At 47.1% G+C, this 20670-nt stretch overlaps 1 protein-coding gene across 2 annotated transcripts in view; it reads left to right on the forward strand.

Moving 5' to 3' along the window:
• Nucleotides 1-20670, forward strand: part of TC2N (tandem C2 domains, nuclear) — a 110233-nt gene that overhangs the window by 40792 nt on the left and 48771 nt on the right. For both annotated transcript variants that reach the window (XM_063948580.1, XM_063948581.1), the window contains exons 3-5: nucleotides 2404-2634; nucleotides 14122-14292; nucleotides 16238-16317. In XM_063948580.1, coding sequence (XP_063804650.1) covers nucleotides 2404-2634; nucleotides 14122-14292; nucleotides 16238-16317 — 482 coding nt within the window. The remainder of the gene's footprint in view (nucleotides 1-2403; nucleotides 2635-14121; nucleotides 14293-16237; nucleotides 16318-20670) is intronic.

A 20670-nucleotide genomic window follows, 5' to 3' on the forward strand; every position in this document is an offset into this window, starting at 1 on the left:
CAGTGATGCACCAGTCCCACAGCCGCACTAATAGAGTCCAGTGATGCAATCAACTCATAGCTGCACTAAGAGAGTCCGGTGATGCAGCAATCTCACAGCTGCACTAAGAGAGTCCAGTGATGCACCAGTCCCACAGCCGCACTAATAGAGTCCAGTGATGCAATCAACTCATAGCTGCACTAAGAGAGTCCGGTGACGCAGCAATCTCACAGCTGCACTAAGAGAGTCCAGTGATGCACCAGTCCCACAGCCGCACTAATAGAGTCCAGTGATGCAATCAACTCACAGCTGCACTAAGAGAGTCCGGTGACGCAGTCATGTCACAGCCGCACTAAGAGAGTCCAGTTACGCAGCAATCTCACAGCTGCACTAAGAGAGTCCGGTGATGCAGCAATCTCACAGCTGCACTAATAGAATCCAGTGATGCACCAGTCCCACAGCCGCACTAATAGAGTCCAGTGATGCAATAAACTCACAGCTGCACTAAGATAGTCCGGTGACGCAGTCATGTCACAGCCGCACTAATAGAGTCCAGTTACGCAGCAATCTCACAGCTGCACTAAGAGAGTCCGGTGACGCAGCAATCTCACAGCTGCACTAATAGAGTCCGGTGATGCACCAGTCCCACTGCCGCACTAATAGAGTCCAGTGATGCAATCAACTCACAGCTGCACTAAGAGAGTCCGGTGACGCAGTCATGTCACTGCCACACTAATAGAGACCAGTGATGCAATCATCTCACAGCCACACTAACAGAGTCCGATTAAGCAGCCATCTCACAGCCACACTAGTAGAGTCCTGTGATGCAGCAATCCCACAGCCACACCAGTAGAGTCCGGTGACTCCGCAATCTCACAGCCTTACTAATAGAGTCCAGTGAAGCAGACATCTCACAGACGCACTAATAGAGTCCGGTGGTGCAGTCATCTCATAGCCGGACTAATAGAGTCCGGTGATGCAGCAATCTCACATATGCACTAATAGAGTCTGGTGATGCAGCAATCTCACAGCTGCACTAATAGAGTCTGGTGATGCAGCAATCTCACAGCTGCACTAACAGAGTCCGGTGACACAGACATTTCACAGCCGCACTAATAGAGTCCAGTGACACAGCCATCTCACATCTGCACTAATAGAGTCCGGTGATGCAGCAATCTCACAGCCGCACTAATTAAGTCCGGTGACACGGCAGTCTCACAGCTGCACTAATAGAGTCCAGTGATGCAGTCATGTCACAACTACACTAATAGAGTCCGGTGACGCAGTCATGTCACATCTGCACTAATAGAGTCCGGTGATGCAGCCAACTCACAGCCGCACTAATAGAGTCCGGTGATGCAGCAATCTCACAGCCACACTAATAAAGTCCGGTGACACAGCAATCTCACAGCTGCACTAATAGAGTCCAGTGATGCAGCAGTCTCACAGCTGCACTAATAGAGTCCAGTGATGCAGTCATGTCACAGCCACACTAATAGAGTCCGGTGATGCAGTCATCTCACAGCCGCACTAATAGGGTCCGATGACACAGCAATCTCACAGCTGCACTCATAGAGTCCGGTGATGCTGCAATCTCACAGCCGCACTAATATTGTCCAGTGATGCAGTCATCTCATAGCCAGACTAATAGAGTCCGGTGATGCAGCAATCTCACAGCTGCACTAATAGAGTCCGGTGATGCAGTCATTTCACAGCCGCACTAATAGAGTCTGGTGATGCAGCAATCTCACAGCCGCACCAATAGAGTCCGGTGATGCAGCAATCTCACAGCTGCACTAATAGAATCCGGTGAAGCAGCAATCTCACAGCCACACTAATAGGGTCCAGTGACGCAGTCATCTCACAGCCGCACTAATAGAGTCTGGTGATGCAGCAATCTCACAGCCGCACCAATAGAGTCCGGCGACACAGCAATCTCACAGCTGCACTAATATAATCCGGTGACGCAGCCATCTCACAGCCACACTAATAGAGTCCAGTGACGCAGCCATCTCACAGCCGCACTAATAGAGTCCGGTTACGCAGCAATCTCACAGCTGCACTAATAGAGTCCAGTGACGCAGCAATCTGCACTAATAGAGTCCGGTAACGCAGCAATCTCACTGCTGCACTGAGTCCGGTGATGCAGCAATCTCACAGCTGCACTAATAGGGTCCTAATTCATTATAGAGAAGGAAACGGTTCAAAGATACCCATTGAGTCCTAGCTGATGGGTGAACTATAAAGCGTGAGGATTCTATGGAGACACTGACCATCACCGTGGTTCTTAGGTAAATATCATGGGTGCAGCTTAGTGATATTCAGCTGTCCATGTGATACTGGTCCGGTGCTGGAAGGGTTAACTAACGACTATAGTAACCATGCATTGCTTTTGTTTCATCTAAATTATCTGATTACTTTCAGCACTGACTGACCAGGGAAGTCTTGATGCAGCCAGGAAAGGGTCCCACATCGTGGAGCTTCCCCCCATGTCTGCTGTTTCTATTAGACGGCAGGTGGGGTGTACGGAGGATTACCTGCTCTCCAAACTGCCCCCGGACGGGAGAGATGTCCCTTTCATCGTTCCAACATTCAAACCGTCCTACATTCAGCCGAGAACTGTGACCAGTCCCACTCACCAGGACGAGCTGAAAGGTATTAGCAAAGTATATGTGCGTACTGTAGGTATAGGTATGTAAATGTGTAGCATGTGTGTATATGTGTGTGTGCGCATATATATGTATGTATGTATGTATGTATGTATGTATGTGTAAGTATGTGAATGTGTAGCATGTGTGTATGTGTGTGTGCGCATATATATGTATGTATGTATGTATGTATGTATGTATGTGTAAGTATGTGAATGTGTAGCATGTGTGTATGTGTGTGTGCGCATATGTATGTATGTATGTGTAAATATGTGAATGTGTAGCATGTGTGTATGTGCGTATGCGCATATATGTATGTATGTATTTATGTATGTGTAAGTATGTGAATGTGTAGCATGTGTGTATGTGTGTCTGTGTATGTATGTATGTATCTATCTGTAAGTATGTGAATGTGTAGCATGTGTGTATATGTGTGTGTGTGCGCGCGTATGTATGTATGTATGTGTAAGTATGTAAATGTGTAGCATGTGTGTATGTGCGTATGCGCATATATGTATGTATGTATGTGTAAGTATGTGAATCTGTAGCATGTGTGTATGTGTGTCTGTGTATGTATGTATGTATGTATGTATGTATGTATATATCTATCTATCTATCTATCTGTAAGTATGGGAATGTGTAGCATGTCTGTGTGTGTGTGTGTGTGTGTGTGTGTGTGTGTGTGTGTGTGTGTGTGTGTGTGTAGGTATAAGTATGTACATGTGTAGCATGTGTATATGTATGTAGGTATAAGTATGTAAATGTGTAGTGTGTGTGTATATGTATGTAGGTATAAGTATGTAAATGTGTAGCATGTATGTGTGTATAAGTATGTATAAGTATGTAAATGTATAGCATGTATGTGTGTGTGTGTGTGTGTGTATGTATGTACAAGTATGTAAATGTGTAGCATGTATGTATATGTGTGTGTGTGTGTGTGTGTATATGTATGGAGGTATAAGTATGTAAATGTGTGGCATGTATGTATGTATTTATATGTGTGTGTATATGTATGTAGGTATAAGTATGTAAATGTGTGGCATGTATGTATATATCATATATACATACATGCCACACATTTACATACTTATACCTACATACATATACACACATAAATACATATATAATATATGTATTTATATGTGTGTGTATATGTATGTAGGTATAAGTATGTAAATGTGCAGCATGTGTGTATGTGTGTGTGTATAAGTATGTAAATGTGTTGTGTGTGTGTGTGTGTGTGTGTGTGTGTGTGTGTGTGTGTGTATATGTATAAGTATGTAAATGTGTAGTATGTATGTATGTATGTATGTATGTGTATATGCATGTAGGTATAAGTATGTAAATGTGTAGCGTGTGTGTGTGTGTGTGTGTGTGTGTGTGTGTGTGTGTGTATGTATAAGTATGTAAATGTGTAGCATGTATGTATGTAGGTATAAGTATGTAAATGTGTAGCATGTATGTATGTATGTATATATGTTTGTATATGTATGTAGGTATAAGTATGTAAATGTGCAGCGTGTGTGTGTGTGTATATATAAGTATGTAAATGTGTAGCATGTATGTATGTATGTATGTATGTATGTATGTATGTATGTATATATGTATGCAGGTATAAGTATGTAAATGTGTAGCATGTATGTATGTATGTATGTATGTATGTATATGTGTTTGTATATATATGTAGGTATAAGTATGTAAATGTGTAGCATGTATGTATGTATATGTGTTTGTATATGTATGTAGGTATAAGTATGTAAATGTGTAACATCAGGGCTGTTTCTAGCCAATTTGGCTCCCAGTGCGAACACAAAAAATGTGTGCTCCCCAGAAAAAAGGGCATGGTCTAGCAGAAAATGGGTGTGGCATTGCTGAAATGGGTGTGATCTTTAAAGAAAATACAACCTTACACCATATTATGCCCCAAACAGTAATGCCTCTAGCACCAAATTATACCCCACACAGTAATGCCCATTGCACCATATTAAGTCTCACACAGTAATGCCCATTGCACCAGCGACGTGCGGTGGGGTGAGGCAGAGCCTTTCCTGTCATACTAACGTTTGTGTCAGAGTGTTGACTGTATAAAGTATATGAAAAATACAAAGACTATGTAAGAAATATCTTCTTTGTATTATTCTAATCATTTTTATAGCCAAAACTCTGGAGTAACAAGTCTATGGCAGGTGAGGCAGTGCCTCACCTGGCTAACTTTTCCGCACATCTCTGATCAAATCTCACCAGGTTTCCAGGAGTTTATACTAGAGATGAGCGGGTTCGGTTTCTCTGAATCCGAACCCGCACGAACTTCATGTTTTTTTTCACGGGTCCGAGCGACTCGGATCTTCCCGCCTTGCTCGGTTAACCCGAGCGCGCCCGAACGTCATCATGACGCTGTCGGATTCTCGCAAGACTCGGATTCTATATAAGGAGCCGCGCGTCGCCGCCATTTTCACACGTGCACTGAGATTGATAGGGAGAGGACGTGGCTGGCGTCCTCTCCATTTAGATTAGGAGAGAGAGAGAGAGATTGACCTGAGGCTGATACTGTAGAAGAGAGTGCAGAGTTTAGTGACTGACCACAGTGACCACCAGCAGTGCAGTTGTTTTATTTAATATATCCGTTCTCTGCCTGAAAAAAACGGTACACACAGTGACTCAGTCACATACCATATCTGTGTGCACTGCTCAGCCCAGTGTGCTGCATGCCTGCATCATCTATGTATATATTATATATCTGACTGTGCTCAGCTCACACAGCTTATAATTGTGGGGGAGACTGGGGAGCACTGCAGTGCCAGTTATAGGTTATAGCAGGAGCCAGGAGTACAAGACAGTCACATACCATATCTGTGTGCACTGCTCAGCCCAGTGTGCTGCATCATCTATGTATATATTATATATCTGACTGTGCTCAGCTCACACAGCTTATAATTGTGGGGGAGACTGGGGAGCACTGCAGTGCCAGTTATAGGTTATAGCAGGAGCCAGGAGTACAAGACAGTCACATACCATATCTGTGTGCACTGCTCAGCCCAGTGTGCTGCATCATCTATGTATATATTATATATCTGACTGTGCTCAGCTCACACAGCTTATAATTGTGGGGGAGACTGGGGAGCACTGCAGTGCCAGTTATAGGTTATAGCAGGAGCCAGGAGTACATATTATATTAAAATTAAACAGTGCACACTTTTGCTGCAGGAGTGCCACTGCCAGTGTGACTGACCAGTGACCTGACCACACTGACCACCAGTATAGTTAGTAGTATACTATATTGTGATTGCCTGAAAAAGTTAAACACTCGTCGTGTGACTTCACTTGTGTGGTGTTTTTTTTTTTATTCTATAAAAAACTCATTCTGCTGACAGACAGTGTCCAGCAGGTCCGTCATTATATAATATATATACCTGTCCGGCTGCAGTAGTGATATATATATATTTTTTATAACATTATTTATCATCCAGTCGCAGCAGACACAGTACGGTAGTTCACGGCTGTAGCTACCTCTGTGTCGGCACTTGGCAGTCCATCCATAATTGTATACCACCTACCCGTGGTTTTTTTTTCTTTCTTCTTTATACATACATACTACTACATCTCTTTATCAACCAGTCTATATTAGCAGCAGACACAGTACAGTACGGTAGTTCACGGCTGTGGCTACCTCTGTGTCGGCACTCGGCAGTCCGTCCATAATTGTATACCACCTAACCGTGGTTTTTTTTTCTTTCTTCTTTATACATACATACTACGACATCTCTTTATCAACCAGTCTATATTAGCAGCAGACACAGTACAGTACGGTAGTTCACGGCTGTGGCTACCTCTGTGTCGGCACTCGGCAGTCCGTCCATAATTGTATACCACCTAACCGTGGTTTTTTTTTTCTTTCTTCTTCATACATACATACTACGACATCTCTTTATCAACCAGTCTATATTAGCAGCAGACACAGTACAGTACGGTAGTTCACGGCTGTGGCTACCTCTGTGTCGGCACTCGGCAGTCCGTCCATAATTGTATACCACCTAACCGTGGTTTTTTTTTCTTTCTTCTTTATACATACATACTACTACATCTCTTTATCAACCAGTCTATATTAGCAGCAGACACAGTACAGTACGGTAGTTCACGGCTGTGGCTACCTCTGTGTCGGCACTCGGCAGTCCGTCCATAATTGTATACCACCTACCCGTGGTTTTTTTTTCTTTCTTCTTCATACATACATACTACGACATCTCTTTATCAACCAGTCTATATTAGCAGCAGACACAGTACAGTACGGTAGTTCACGGCTGTGGCTACCTCTGTGTCGGCACTCGGCAGTCCGTCCATAATTGTATACCACCTAACCGTGGTTTTTTTTTCTTTCTTCTTCATACATACATACTACGACATCTCTTTATCAACCAGTCTATATTAGCAGCAGACACAGTACGGTAGTTCACGGCTGTAGCTACCTCTGTGTCGGCACTCGGCAGTCCGTCCATAATTGTATACTAGTATCCATCCATCTCCATTGTTTACCTGAGGTGCCTTTTAGTTGTGCCTATTAAAATATGGAGAACAAAAATGTTGAGGTTCCAAAATTAGGGAAAGATCAAGATCCACTTCCACCTCGTGCTGAAGCTGCTGCCACTAGTCATGGCCGAGACGATGAAATGCCAGCAACGTCGTCTGCCAAGGCCGATGCCCAATGTCATAGTACAGAGCATGTCAAATCCAAAACACCAAATATCAGTAAAAAAAGGACTCCAAAACCTAAAATAAAATTGTCGGAGGAGAAGCGTAAACTTGCCAATATGCCATTTACCACACGGAGTGGCAAGGAACGGCTGAGGCCCTGGCCTATGTTCATGGCTAGTGGTTCAGCTTCACATGAGGATGGAGGCACTCAGCCTCTCGCTAGAAAAATGAAAAGACTCAAGCTGGCAAAAGCGGTAGCACCGCAAAGAACTGTGCGTTCTTCGAAATCCCAAATCCACAAGGAGAGTCCAATTGTGTCGGTTGCGATGCCTGACCTTCCCAACACTGGACGTGAAGAGCATGCGCCTTCCACCATTTGCACGCCCCCTGCAAGTGCTGGAAGGAGCACCCGCAGTCCAGTTCCTGATAGTCAGATTGAAGATGTCAGTGTTGAAGTACACCAGGATGAGGAGGATATGGGTGTTGCTGGCGCTGGGGAGGAAATTGACCAGGAGGATTCTGATGGTGAGGTGGTTTGTTTAAGTCAGGCACCCGGGGAGACACCTGTTGTCCGTGGGAGGAATATGGCCGTTGACATGCCTGGTGAAAATACCAAAAAAATCAGCTCTTCGGTGTGGAACTATTTCAACAGAAATGCGGACAACAGGTGTCAAGCCGTGTGTTCCCTTTGTCAAGCTGTAATAAGTAGGGGTAAGGACGTTAACCACCTCGGAACATCCTCCCTTATACGTCACCTGCAGCGCATTCATAATAAGTCAGTGACAAGTTCAAAAACTTTGGGTGACAGCGGAAGCAGTCCACTGACCAGTAAATCCCTTCCTCTTGTAACCAAGCTCACGCAAACCACCCCACCAACTCCCTCAGTGTCAATTTCCTCCTTCCCCAGGAATGCCAATAGTCCTGCAGGCAATGTCACTGGCAATTCTGACGAGTCCTCTCCTGCCTGGGATTCCTCCGATGCATCCTTGCGTGTAACGCCTACTGCTGCTGGCGCTGCTGTTGTTGCTGCTGGGAGTCGATGGTCATCCCAGAGGGGAAGTCGTAAGCCCACTTGTACTACTTCCAGTAAGCAATTGACTGTTCAACAGTCCTTTGCGAGGAAGATGAAATATCACAGCAGTCATCCTGCTGCAAAGCGGATAACTGAGGCCTTGACAACTATGTTGGTGTTAGACGTGCGTCCGGTATCCGCCGTTAGTTCACAGGGAACTAGACAATTTATTGAAGCAGTGTGCCCCCGTTACCAAATACCATCTAGGTTCCACTTCTCTAGGCAGGCGATACCGAGAATGTACACGGACGTCAGAAAAAGACTCACCAGTGTCCTAAAAAATGCAGTTGTACCCAATGTCCACTTAACCACGGACATGTGGACAAGTGGAGCAGGGCAGGGTCAGGACTATATGACTGTGACAGCCCACTGGGTAGATGTATGGACTCCCGCCGCAAGAACAGCAGCGGCGGCACCAGTAGCAGCATCTCGCAAACGCCAACTCTTTCCTAGGCAGGCTACGCTTTGTATCACCGGTTTCCAGAATACGCACACAGCTGAAAACCTCTTACGGCAACTGAGGAAGATCATCGCGGAATGGCTTACCCCAATTGGACTCTCCTGTGGATTTGTGGCATCGGACAACGCCAGCAATATTGTGTGTGCATTAAATATGGGCAAATTCCAGCACGTCCCATGTTTTGCACATACCTTGAATTTGGTGGTGCAGAATTATTTAAAAAGCGACAGGGGCGTGCAAGAGATGCTGTCGGTGGCCAGAAAAATTGCGGGACACTTTCGGCGTACAGGCACCACGTACAGAAGACTGGAGCACCACCAAAAACTACTGAACCTGCCCTGCCATCATCTGAAGCAAGAAGTGGTAACGAGGTGGAATTCAACCCTCTATATGCTTCAGAGGTTGGAGGAGCAGCAAAAGGCCATTCAAGCCTATACAATTGAGCACGATATAGGAGGTGGAATGCACCTGTCTCAAGCGCAGTGGAGAATGATTTCAACGTTGTGCAAGGTTCTGATGCCCTTTGAACTTGCCACACGTGAAGTCAGTTCAGACACTGCCAGCCTGAGTCAGGTCATTCCCCTCATCAGGCTTTTGCAGAAGAAGCTGGAGACATTGAAGGAGGAGCTAACACGGAGCGATTCCGCTAGGCATGTGGGACTTGTGGATGGAGCCCTTAATTCGCTTAACAAGGATTCACGGGTGGTCAATCTGTTGAAATCAGAACACTACATTTTGGCCACCGTGCTCGATCCTAGATTTAAAGCCTACCTTGGATCTCTCTTTCCGGCAGACACAAGTCTGCTGGGGTTGAAAGACCTGCTGGTGAGAAAATTGTCAAGTCAAGCGGAACGCAACCTGTCAACATCTCCTCCTTCACATTCTCCCGCAACTGGGGGTGCGAGGAAAAGGCTCAGAATTCCGAGCCCACCCGCTGGCGGTGATGCAGGGCAGTCTGGAGCGACTGCTGATGCTGACATCTGGTCCGGACTGAAGGACCTGACAACGATTACGGACATGTCGTCTACTGTCACTGCATATGATTCTCTCACCATTGAAAGAATGGTGGAGGATTATATGAGTGACCGCATCCAAGTAGGCACGTCACACAGTCCATACTTATACTGGCAGGAAAAAGAGGCAATTTGGAGGCCATTGCACAAACTGGCTTTATTCTACCTAAGTTGCCCTCCCACAAGTGTGTACTCCGAAAGAGTGTTTAGTGCCGCCGCTCACCTTGTCAGCAATCGGCGTACGAGGTTACATCCAGAAAATGTGGAGAAGATGATGTTCATTAAAATGAATTATAATCAATTCCTCCGCGGAGACATTGACCAGCAGCAATTGCCTCCACAAAGTACACAGGGAGCTGAGATGGTGGATTCCAGTGGGGACGAATTGATAATCTGTGAGGAGGGGGATGTACACGGTGATATATCGGAGGGTGATGATGAGGTGGACATCTTGCCTCTGTAGAGCCAGTTTGTGCAAGGAGAGATTAATTGCTTCTTTTTTGGGGGGGGGTCCAAACCAACCCGTCATATCAGTCACAGTCGTGTGGCAGACCCTGTCACTGAAATGATGGGTTGGTTAAAGTGTGCATGTCCTGTTTTGTTTATACAACATAAGGGTGGGTGGGAGGGCCCAAGGACAATTCCATCTTGCACCTCTTTTTTCTTTTATTTTTCTTTGCGTCATGTGCTGTTTGGGGAGGGTTTTTTGGAAGGGACATCCTGCGTGACACTGCAGTGCCACTCCTAAATGGGCCCGGTGTTTGTGTCGGCCACTAGGGTCGCTAATCTTACTCACACAGTCAGCTACCTCATTGCGCCTCTTTTTTTCTTTGCGTCATGTGCTGATTGGGGAGGGTTTTTTGGAAGGGACATCCTGCGTGACACTGCAGTGCCACTCCTAAATGGGCCCGGTGTTTGTGTCGGCCACTAGGGTCGCTAATCTTACTCACACAGTCAGCTACCTCATTGCGCCTCTTTTTTTCTTTGCGTCATGTGCTGATTGGGGAGGGTTTTTTGGAAGGGACATCCTGCGTGACACTGCAGTGCCACTCCTAAATGGGCCCGGTGTTTGTGTCGGCCACTAGGGTCGCTAATCTTACTCACACAGTCAGCTACCTCATTGCGCCTCTTTTTTTCTTTGCGTCATGTGCTGATTGGGGAGGGTTTTTTGGAAGGGACATCCTGCGTGACACTGCAGTGCCACTCCTAAATGGGCCCGGTGTTTGTGTCGGCCACTAGGGTCGCTAATCTTACTCACACATTCAGCTACCTCATTGCGCCTCTTTTTTTCTTTGCGTCATGTGCTGATTGGGGAGGGTTTTTTGGAAGGGACATCCTGCGTGACACTGCAGTGCCACTCCTAAATGGGCCCGGTGTTTGTGTCGGCCACTAGGGTCGCTAATCTTACTCACACAGTCAGCTACCTCATTGCGCCTCTTTTTTTCTTTGCGTCATGTGCTGATTGGGGAGGGTTTTTTGGAAGGGACATCCTGCGTGACACTGCAGTGCCACTCCTAAATGGGCCCGGTGTTTGTGTCGGCCACTAGGGTCGCTAATCTTACTCACACAGTCAGCTACCTCATTGCGCCTCTTTTTTTCTTTGCGTCATGTGCTGATTGGGGAGGGTTTTTTGGAAGGGACATCCTGCGTGACACTGCAGTGCCACTCCTAAATGGGCCCGGTGTTTGTGTCGGCCACTAGGGTCGCTTATCTTACTCACACAGTCAGCTACCTCATTGCGCCTCTTTTTTTCTTTGCGTCATGTGCTGATTGGGGAGGGTTTTTTGGAAGGGACATCCTGCGTGACACTGCAGTGCCACTCCTAGATGGGCCAGGTGTTTGTGTCGGCCACTAGCGTCGCTTAGCTTAGTCATCCAGCGACCTTGGTGCAAATTTTAGGACTAAAAATAATATTGTGAGGTGTGAGGTATTCAGAATAGACTGAAAATGAGTGGAAATTATGGTTTTTGAGGTTAATAATAATATGGGATCAAAATGACCCCCAAATTCTATGATTTAAGCTGTTTTTTAGTGTTTTTTTAAAAAAACACCCGAATCCAAAACACACCCGAATCCGACAAAAAAAATTCGGTCGAACCCAAAACACGGCCGCGGAACCGAACCCAAAACCAAAACACAAAACCCGAAAAATTTCAGGCGCTCATCTCTAGTTTATACTGCTGCACCTGTGTATAATGCCCAGATGTACGCTTTGGCTCATATATTGCATGTAAATCTGGTTCTGGTTCTAGCCAGTGCCTCCTGAGCTATTTAGCTCACCGCACGTCCCTGCATTGCACCATATTAAGTCTCACACAGTGATGCCCATTGCACCATATTAAGTCTCACACAGTAATGCCCATTGCACCATATTAAGTCTCACACAGTAATGCCCATTGCACCATATTAAGTCTCACACAGTAATGCCCATTGCACCATATTAAGTCTCACACAGTAATGCCCATTGCACCATATTAAGTCTCACACAGTAATGCCCATTGCACCATATTAAGTCTCACACAGTAATGCCCATTGCACCATATTATGTCCCACACAGTAATGCCCATTGCATCATATTAAGTCTCACACAGTAATGCCCATTGCACCATATTATGTCCCACACAGTAATGCCCATTGCACCATATTATGTCCCACACAGTAATGCCCATTGCATCATATTAAGTCTCACACAGTAATGCCCATTGCACCATATTAAGTCTCACACAGTAATGCCCATTGCACCATATTAAGTCTCACACAGTAATGCCCATTGCACCATATTAAGTCTCACACAGTAATGCCCATTGCATCATATTAAGTCTCACACAGTAATGCCCATTGCACCATATTAAGTCTCACACAGTAATGCCCATTGCACCATATTAAATCTCACACAGTAATGCCCATTGCACCATATTAAGTCTCACACAGTAATGCCCATTGCACGTTATGTCCCACACAGTGATGCCCCCTAGCACCATGTCACACTTAAAATTGGCACTGTACCTGCTGGTTGTCAAGGGGTCATTCTTTGCTTCTGGCCAGGCCTGCTACCTCCGCCGCAGCCTCTGCCGCATCCCCTCCGTGTGCCGTTTATGAGATGTCCCTCCCAAAATGGCCGTGGTCTCCTCTAGCATCCTTTAAAACTGTCATCTCTCAGGCAGGGGCCATTTTGGGAGGGGCGTTTTCACAGTACTCTATGCGGCCGGCCAGGCCCCATAGAATACTGCCACAGTGTATTCACAATTGCCTCGGACCGGTGCCCCATGCGATTGCATGACTGGCCCCGCTCTAAAAACGGCACTGTGTAACATGTATGTGTGTGTGTGCGTGTATATATATATTTATATATTTACGCACGCACACACACATACAGTACATACATACATACATACATACATACATACTGTGTAACATGTATGTGTGTGTGTGTGTATAATATTTATATATGTATATGTATATATATTTATATATTTACACACGCACACACACATACAGTACATACATACATACTGTGTAAACATACAGTATACATTACATACTTATGTCAGGGCCAGGAACCGGATCTGCTGCGCAGGAAGCCTCGGCCTCCTGTCCGCGTGCTGCAGCTTCCTGTTGGCGGTGGGGGGGATATATTTCCCATAACTACGATTCTTCCAGGAGTGATGAGTGTGATGAAAGATTTGATGACAACACAATAAGATAAGGGGATATGAGCTGTGAAATTGAAGGGTCTGCCTCCCTCATGGTGTAAATATTGAGGCAACAAGCGTGTCCCCCCCCCCCACACACACACACTCGCCCATATCCCCCCCCCCCCCCCCCCGCTCTCTGTGTGACACATGTTACTTATGTGAGTACTCCCAGTTACTGTATATTGCGCTACTTACCTGATATCTGTCTCTGGCCAGTACAAAAGTCCACAAGGTATTGTCTCAGGAAATCAGATATGGCTACAAATGTACTAAATGGGAAATATTCCACAGAACACAATCCGGGAGCAGCCAGCGATATACAGTAGAGGGAGGTGTATCAAAGTTTGGAGAGATATAAAGTACCAGCCAATCAGCTCCTGATTGCCATGTTACAGGATAGTTTTTAAAAATGACCATTAGGAGCTGATTGGTTGTTACTTTATCTCTAAGCTTTGATACACCGGCCCCTATAGCATGATAATGCTCCATATTTTACTGATGAGTCTACGGTATGTCCTGTGTCTGCCCTGCTGTCGGTGACATTGATATATCTTGTGTCGCTCAGGGTCGGCGAGGGCCACATTCACCGACAGAAAATCAGAACTCACAACAACGTATCAAAAAGGAGCAAATTATGACGTGGTTTATAACCCCAGCTTTGTCCTGCAGCACATCTCACCCGATCTAACCAGAAGGGGGACACTGAACGAAAACACCGCCAGATTATATGGCTCAGGTGAGTGCGCCTGCAGGTGTAACGTCGGATACGCTGCTTTATTTCCTGTTATTAGTGAGATATTGTCGTTTCTTTAGTTACATTTAACTGATGCCACATACAGCTGTGTAGCGTGTCATGTGCCAGTCTGCAGGTGTAGTGTGTCATGTGCCAGTCTGCAGGTGTAGCGTGCCATGTGCCAGTCTGCAGGTGTAGTGTACCATGTGCCAGTCTGCAGGTGTAGTGTACCATGTGCCAGTCTGCAGGTGTAGTGTGCCATGTGCCAGTCTGCAGGTGTAGTGTGTGATGTGCCAGTCTGCAGGTGTAGTGTACCATGTGCCAGTCTGCAGGTGTAGTGTGTGATGTGCCAGTCTGCAGGTGTAGGGTGCCATGTGCCAGTCTGCAGGTGTAGTGTGCCATGTGCCAGTCTGCAGGTGTAGGGTGCCATGTGCCAGTCTGCAGGTGTAGTGTGCCATGTGCCAGTCTGCAGGTGTAGGGTGCCATGTGCCAGTCTGCAGGTGTAGTGTGCCATGTGCCAGTCTGCAGGTGTAGCGTGCCATGTGCCAGTCTGCAGGTGTAGGGTGCCATGTGCCAGTCTGCAGGTGTAGTTTGTGATGTGCCAGTCTGCAGGTGTAGTGTGTGATGTGCCAGTCTACAGGTGTAGTGTGCCATGTGCCAGTCTGCAGGTGTAGCGTGCCATGTGCCAGTCTGCAGGTGTAGGGTGCCATGTGCCAGTCTGCAGGTGTAGTGTGTGATGTGCCAGTCTGCAGGTGTAGTGTGTGATGTGCCAGTCTGCAGGTGTAGTTGTGATGTGCCAGTCTTCAGGTGTAGTGTGTGATGTGCCAGTCTGCAGGTGTAGTTTGTGATGTGCCAGTCTGCAGGTGTAGTGTGCCATGTGCCAGTCTGCAGGTGTAGCATACCATGTGCCAGTCTGCAGGTGTAGTGTGCCATGTGCCAGTCTGCAGGTGTAGCATACCATGTGCCAGTCTGCAGGTGTAGTGTGCCATGTGCCAGTCTGCAGGTGTAGCATACCATGTGCCAGTCTGCAGGTGTAGTGTGCCATGTGCCAGTCTGCAGGTGTAGCGTGTGATGTGCCAGTCTGCAGGTGCAGGGTGCCATGTGCCAGTCTGCAGGTGCAGGGTGCCATGTGCCAGTCTGCAGGTGTAGCGTACCATGTGCCAGTCTGCAGGTGTAGGGTGCCATGTGCCAGTCTGCAGGTGTAGGGTGCCATGTGCCAGTCTGCAGGTGTAGGGTGCCATGTGCCAGTCTGCAGGTGTAGTGTGTCATGTGCCAGTCTGCAGGTGTAGCGTGCCATGTGCCAGTCTGCAGGTGTAGCGTACCATGTGCCAGTCTGCAGGTGTAGGGTGCCATGTGCCAGTCTGCAGGTGTAGTGTGTCATGTGCCAGTCTGCAGGTGTGGCGTGCCATGTGACAGTCTGCAGGTGTAGGGTGCCATGTGCCAGTCTGGCGGTGTAGTGTACCATGTGCCAGTCTGCAAGTGTAGTGGGTCATGTGCCAGTCTACAGGTGTAGGGTACCATGTGCCAGTCTACAGGTGTAGGGTACCATGTGCCAGTCTGCAGGTGTAGGGTGCCATGTGCCAGTCTGCAGGTGTAGTGTGTGATGTGCCAGTCTGCAGGTGTAGCGTGCCATGTGCCAGTCTGCAGGTGTATCTCCTGTGCCCGGCTGTATTATAGGTCTCCTCTTTGCCCTGACGCACAGTTAGTGACAGAGCTACAGCAAATAATGACTTACCCATGATTCCAGCATTACTCACAGTCTTGTTTGATCAGCCTTCAAAGCAAACAGAATCCCGCCAGGTATGCCCAGCTCCCGGCGTGTTGTGCACACACATGCAGCTATGCCACGCACCCACACACAGCACGTTACACAGTGATTACTGTCTCTCACATGTCCCACTCCACGGGTTCCAGTCACCTAATCCCTTCATTTCTGGGTGTATTACAGTCTGTGACCTGAGGAACATCAAGGCGGCCGATTCCCCCGGCCTGAGCACCTCTCTGTATGACCTGAGCGGCTATATCCAGGTACGGGGAGCTCTGATACCGCCTGGGGGGGGCACAGAAATAGGACTGTTATATAAAGAGTGTGTAATACAAGCAGGCAGGTGCATTGTGGGGGTTATTCAGACGTGCCATCAAACCAAAAAAGCAAGCAACTGGCCAAAACCATGTGCACTGCAGGTGGGGCAGATGTAACATGTGCAGAGAGAGTTACATTTGAGTGGTGTGACATCTGAATTGCAGTGTAACAATAAAGCTGTCTGACGTGTGGGCTACATGCAGAAGCAGCCAGTATTTACCCTGCACGGAAACAGTATATATGTATTTGCTCCCCTTGCATGGCAGCGTGGCTTGTTCCAGATACAAATGTACGTGCTTATTCTGCCCGGCTTCCAAATCCGAATCAGGCCCTATATATTATACATATCTTGGTGCAATTCATCCACAATGTTCACAGGACCCCACATGTGAAAGGTGCCCCCTTCTCATGATGATATACGTATGTATGGAAATGTGATTGTGAGAACTCATGATGAAGCTGGACAGTAACATTAATAGTGCGGCCTCAGGCAGATCGTTGCAGTATATAGTTATTAGCACACATACCAGTGTAAGTGACGACGCTATGACTGCAGTAACTCTGTGCTGTTATTGACACACAAACCTACGCCACAAGCCTCACGTTATCTGGCCGCGCAGAGCTGACACACTTCCTGCAGTGTGGTGATGTCACAGGAAGCGTCAGCTGGAGCGCTGCCAGCACATGGGACTGTCACTCTCTCCTAATCGCTAATGTACATTTATAGCTGAGAAACCACGTTACGCGGGAGATGCATCCGGTTGTACATCACTACCACTATGCGTCAGCACTACATCAGGCGCAGTGCTTACAGTCCGTGAGAGCGTAGCGACGGGACAGCGTGAGAGGGCAATATAAAACACACATTACCCTATTTGTACACAGTATAATACTGTCATTAAGCGTCATGTACGTGAGAAGATGGTCCTGGTAATTATTAATAAATGCAAATGTTGTATTTATCATGTAAAATACAATGAAACACGGACACAAATACAAATACAATTAAATACTAACTTATGTTACGACGGATCCGGTCTCTAGGTCAGCAGTGTCTAGGTTGACCACTATTGGTCGACAGTAACTAGGTCAAAAGAGTCTCTAGGTTGATATGTTCTAGGTCGACAGTTCAAATGGTCGACATGAGTTTGTCACTATTTTAGTCTTTTTTTAAAACTTTTTCATACTTAACGATCCACACAGACTACGATTGGGAACGGTAACCTGTGGCGAGCGCAGCGGCAGCAGAGCGAGGGGACACGGTGCGCTAATTGGGGTTTTCCTGTCACTGTACGGAGAAAACGACACAAAAAAACACAAAAAATGTATGTCGACCTTTTGACCTGTTGACCTAGATACTCTGTCGACCTAATTACTGTCGACTTAGTAACTGTCGACCTTGCATACCACACCCATGTTACGGTATGCAGAGTGGAGGCACATGGGCTTGCTATAATATCATAGTGCGGGCTGCAGGCGGGAAAAGGTATTGTTTCTGTGGGAGGAGCTGCGTAAACTGTGGGCAGTCCTTGGGGTGAGTGGGCGTGCACATATCTTCACCCACGTGCAAGTCAAGATTTCATTTAATGGGGCAAAAATGATTTAAATGAGGCACAAGTGGTGCAGGATGTGCAGGTAGTTCCCTGGTGGGGGAGGGGCATTGCATTTTCTGCTGAATGTTACAGGTAGTTAGGAGGAAGGTCCTGTTATTGGGATACTATCAGTGATACGTCTGTTGGGCCTCAGTCAGATCCCGAAGGATATGCAGTGCATGCCGCAGAGTACCAATGTGCGGTACTTTGCGCATTCGCCAGACCCGTACTGGGTCTGCAGCGGCGGACGAGGGCTGCATCAGACTGCCAGTGATTTACAGTTTGATGCCGTATAGGGGTGGGAAGGGGACGGCAGCCTCTGTTTCTTAAAACGAAGGCAAGTCGCCAGCGTTGTGGGAGATGTGCGAGACCTGGATCTCCGTCCGATGCTGTGCCCAGGGCGCAACTCAGATCAATTATGCAGCAGGAGGTGTGACGCCCCCCTGCTGCATTACCATATTAGTGCTATCACTGCTGCTGTGTGACACCTCCTGCTGTATTACCATATTACTGCTATCACTGCTGCTGTGTGACGCCTCCTGCTGTATTACCATATTAGTGCTATCACTGCTGCTGTGTGACACCCTCTGCTGCATTACCATATTAGTGCTATCACTGCTGCTGTGTGACTCCTCCTGCTGTATTACCATATTAGTGCTATCACTGCTGCTGTGTGACGCCCCCTGCTGTATTACCATATTAGTGCTATCACTGCTGCTGTGTGACACCTCCTGCTGTATTACCATATTACTGCTATCACTGCTGCTGTGTGACGCCTCCTGCTGTATTACCATATTAGTGCTATCACTGCTGCTGTGTGACACCCTCTGCTGCATTACCATATTAGTGCTATCACTGCTGCTGTGTGACACCTCCTGCTGTATTACCATATTAGTGCTATCACTGCTGCTGTGTGACGCCCCCTGCTGCATTACCATATTAGTGCTATCACTGCTGCTGTGTGACTCCTCCTGCTGCATTACCATATTACTGCTATCACTGCTGCTGTGTGACGCCTCCTGCTGTATTACCATATTAGTGCTATCACTGCTGCTGTGTGACACCTCCTGCTGCATTACCATATTAGTGCTATCACTGCTGCTGTGTGACTCCTCCTGCTGCATTACCATATTAGTGCTATCACTGCTGCTGTGTGACTCCTCCTGCTGCATTACCATATTAGTGCTATCACTGCTGCTGTGTGACGCCTCCTGCTGTATTACCATATTAGTGCTATCACTGCTGCTGTGTGACACCTCCTGCTGCATTACCATATTAGTGCTATCACTGCTGCTGTGTGACGCCTCCTGCTGTATTACCATATTAGTGCTATCACTGCTGCTGTGTGACGCCTCCTGCTGCATTACCATATTAGTGCTATCACTGCTGCTGTGTGACGCCGTCTGCTGTATTACCATATTAGTGTTATCACTGCTGCTGTGTGACACCTCCTGCTGTATTACCATATTAGTGCTATCACTGCTGCTGTGTGACGCCCCCTGCTGCATTACCATATTAGTGCTATCACTGCTGCTGTGTGACGCCTCCTGCTGCATTACCATATTAGTGCTATCACTGCTGCTGTGTGATGCCTCCTGCTGTATTACCATATTACTGATATCACTGCTGCTGTGTGACGCCCCCTGCTGCATTACCATATTAGTGCTATCACTGCTGCTGTGTGACGCCTCCTGCTGTATTACCATATTAGCGCTATCACTACTGCTGTGTGACGCCTCCTGCTGTATTACCATATTAGTGCTATCACTGCTGCTGTGTGACGCCTCCTGCTGTATTACCATATTAGTGTTATCACTGCTGCTGTGTGACACCTCCTGCTGTATTACCATATTAGTGCTATCACTGCTGCTGTGTGACACCTCCTGCTGCATTACCATATTAGTGCTATCACTGCTGCTGTGTGACACCCTCTGCTGCATTACCATATTAGTGCTATCACTGCTGCTGTGTGACTCCTCCTGCTGTATTACCATATTAGTGCTATCACTGCTGCTGTGTGACTCCTCCTGCTGCATTACCATATTACTGCTATCACTGCTGCTGTGTGACACCTCCTGCTGTATTACCATATTAGTGCTATCACTGCTGCTGTGTGACACCTCCTGCTGTATTACCATATTAGTGCTATCACTGCTGCTGTGTGACGCCTCCTGCTGCATTACCATATTAGTGCTATCACTGCTGCTGTGTGACGCCTCCTGCTGTATTACCATATTAGTGTTATCACTGCTGCTGTGTGACACCTCCTGCTGTATTACCATATTAGTGCTATCACTGCTGCTGTGTGACACCTCCTGCTGCATTACCATATTAGTGCTATCACTGCTGCTGTGTGACACCTCCTGCTGCATTACCATATTAGTGCTATCACTGCTGCTGTGTGACTCCTCCTGCTGCATTACCATATTAGTGCTATCACTGCTGCTGTGTGACTCCTCCTGCTGCATTACCATATTAGTGCTATCACTGCTGCTGTGTGACGCCTCCTGCTGTATTACCATATTAGTGCTATCACTGCTGCTGTGTGACACCTCCTGCTGCATTACCATATTAGTGCTATCACTGCTGCTGTGTGACGCCTCCTGCTGTATTACCATATTAGTGCTATCACTGCTGCTGTGTGACGCCTCCTGCTGCATTACCATATTAGTGCTATCACTGCTGCTGTGTGACGCCGTCTGCTGT

The sequence above is a fragment of the Pseudophryne corroboree genome, chromosome 12 (genome assembly GCF_028390025.1).
Source record: "Pseudophryne corroboree isolate aPseCor3 chromosome 12, aPseCor3.hap2, whole genome shotgun sequence".
NCBI classification, from domain to species: Eukaryota; Metazoa; Chordata; class Amphibia; order Anura; family Myobatrachidae; genus Pseudophryne; species Pseudophryne corroboree.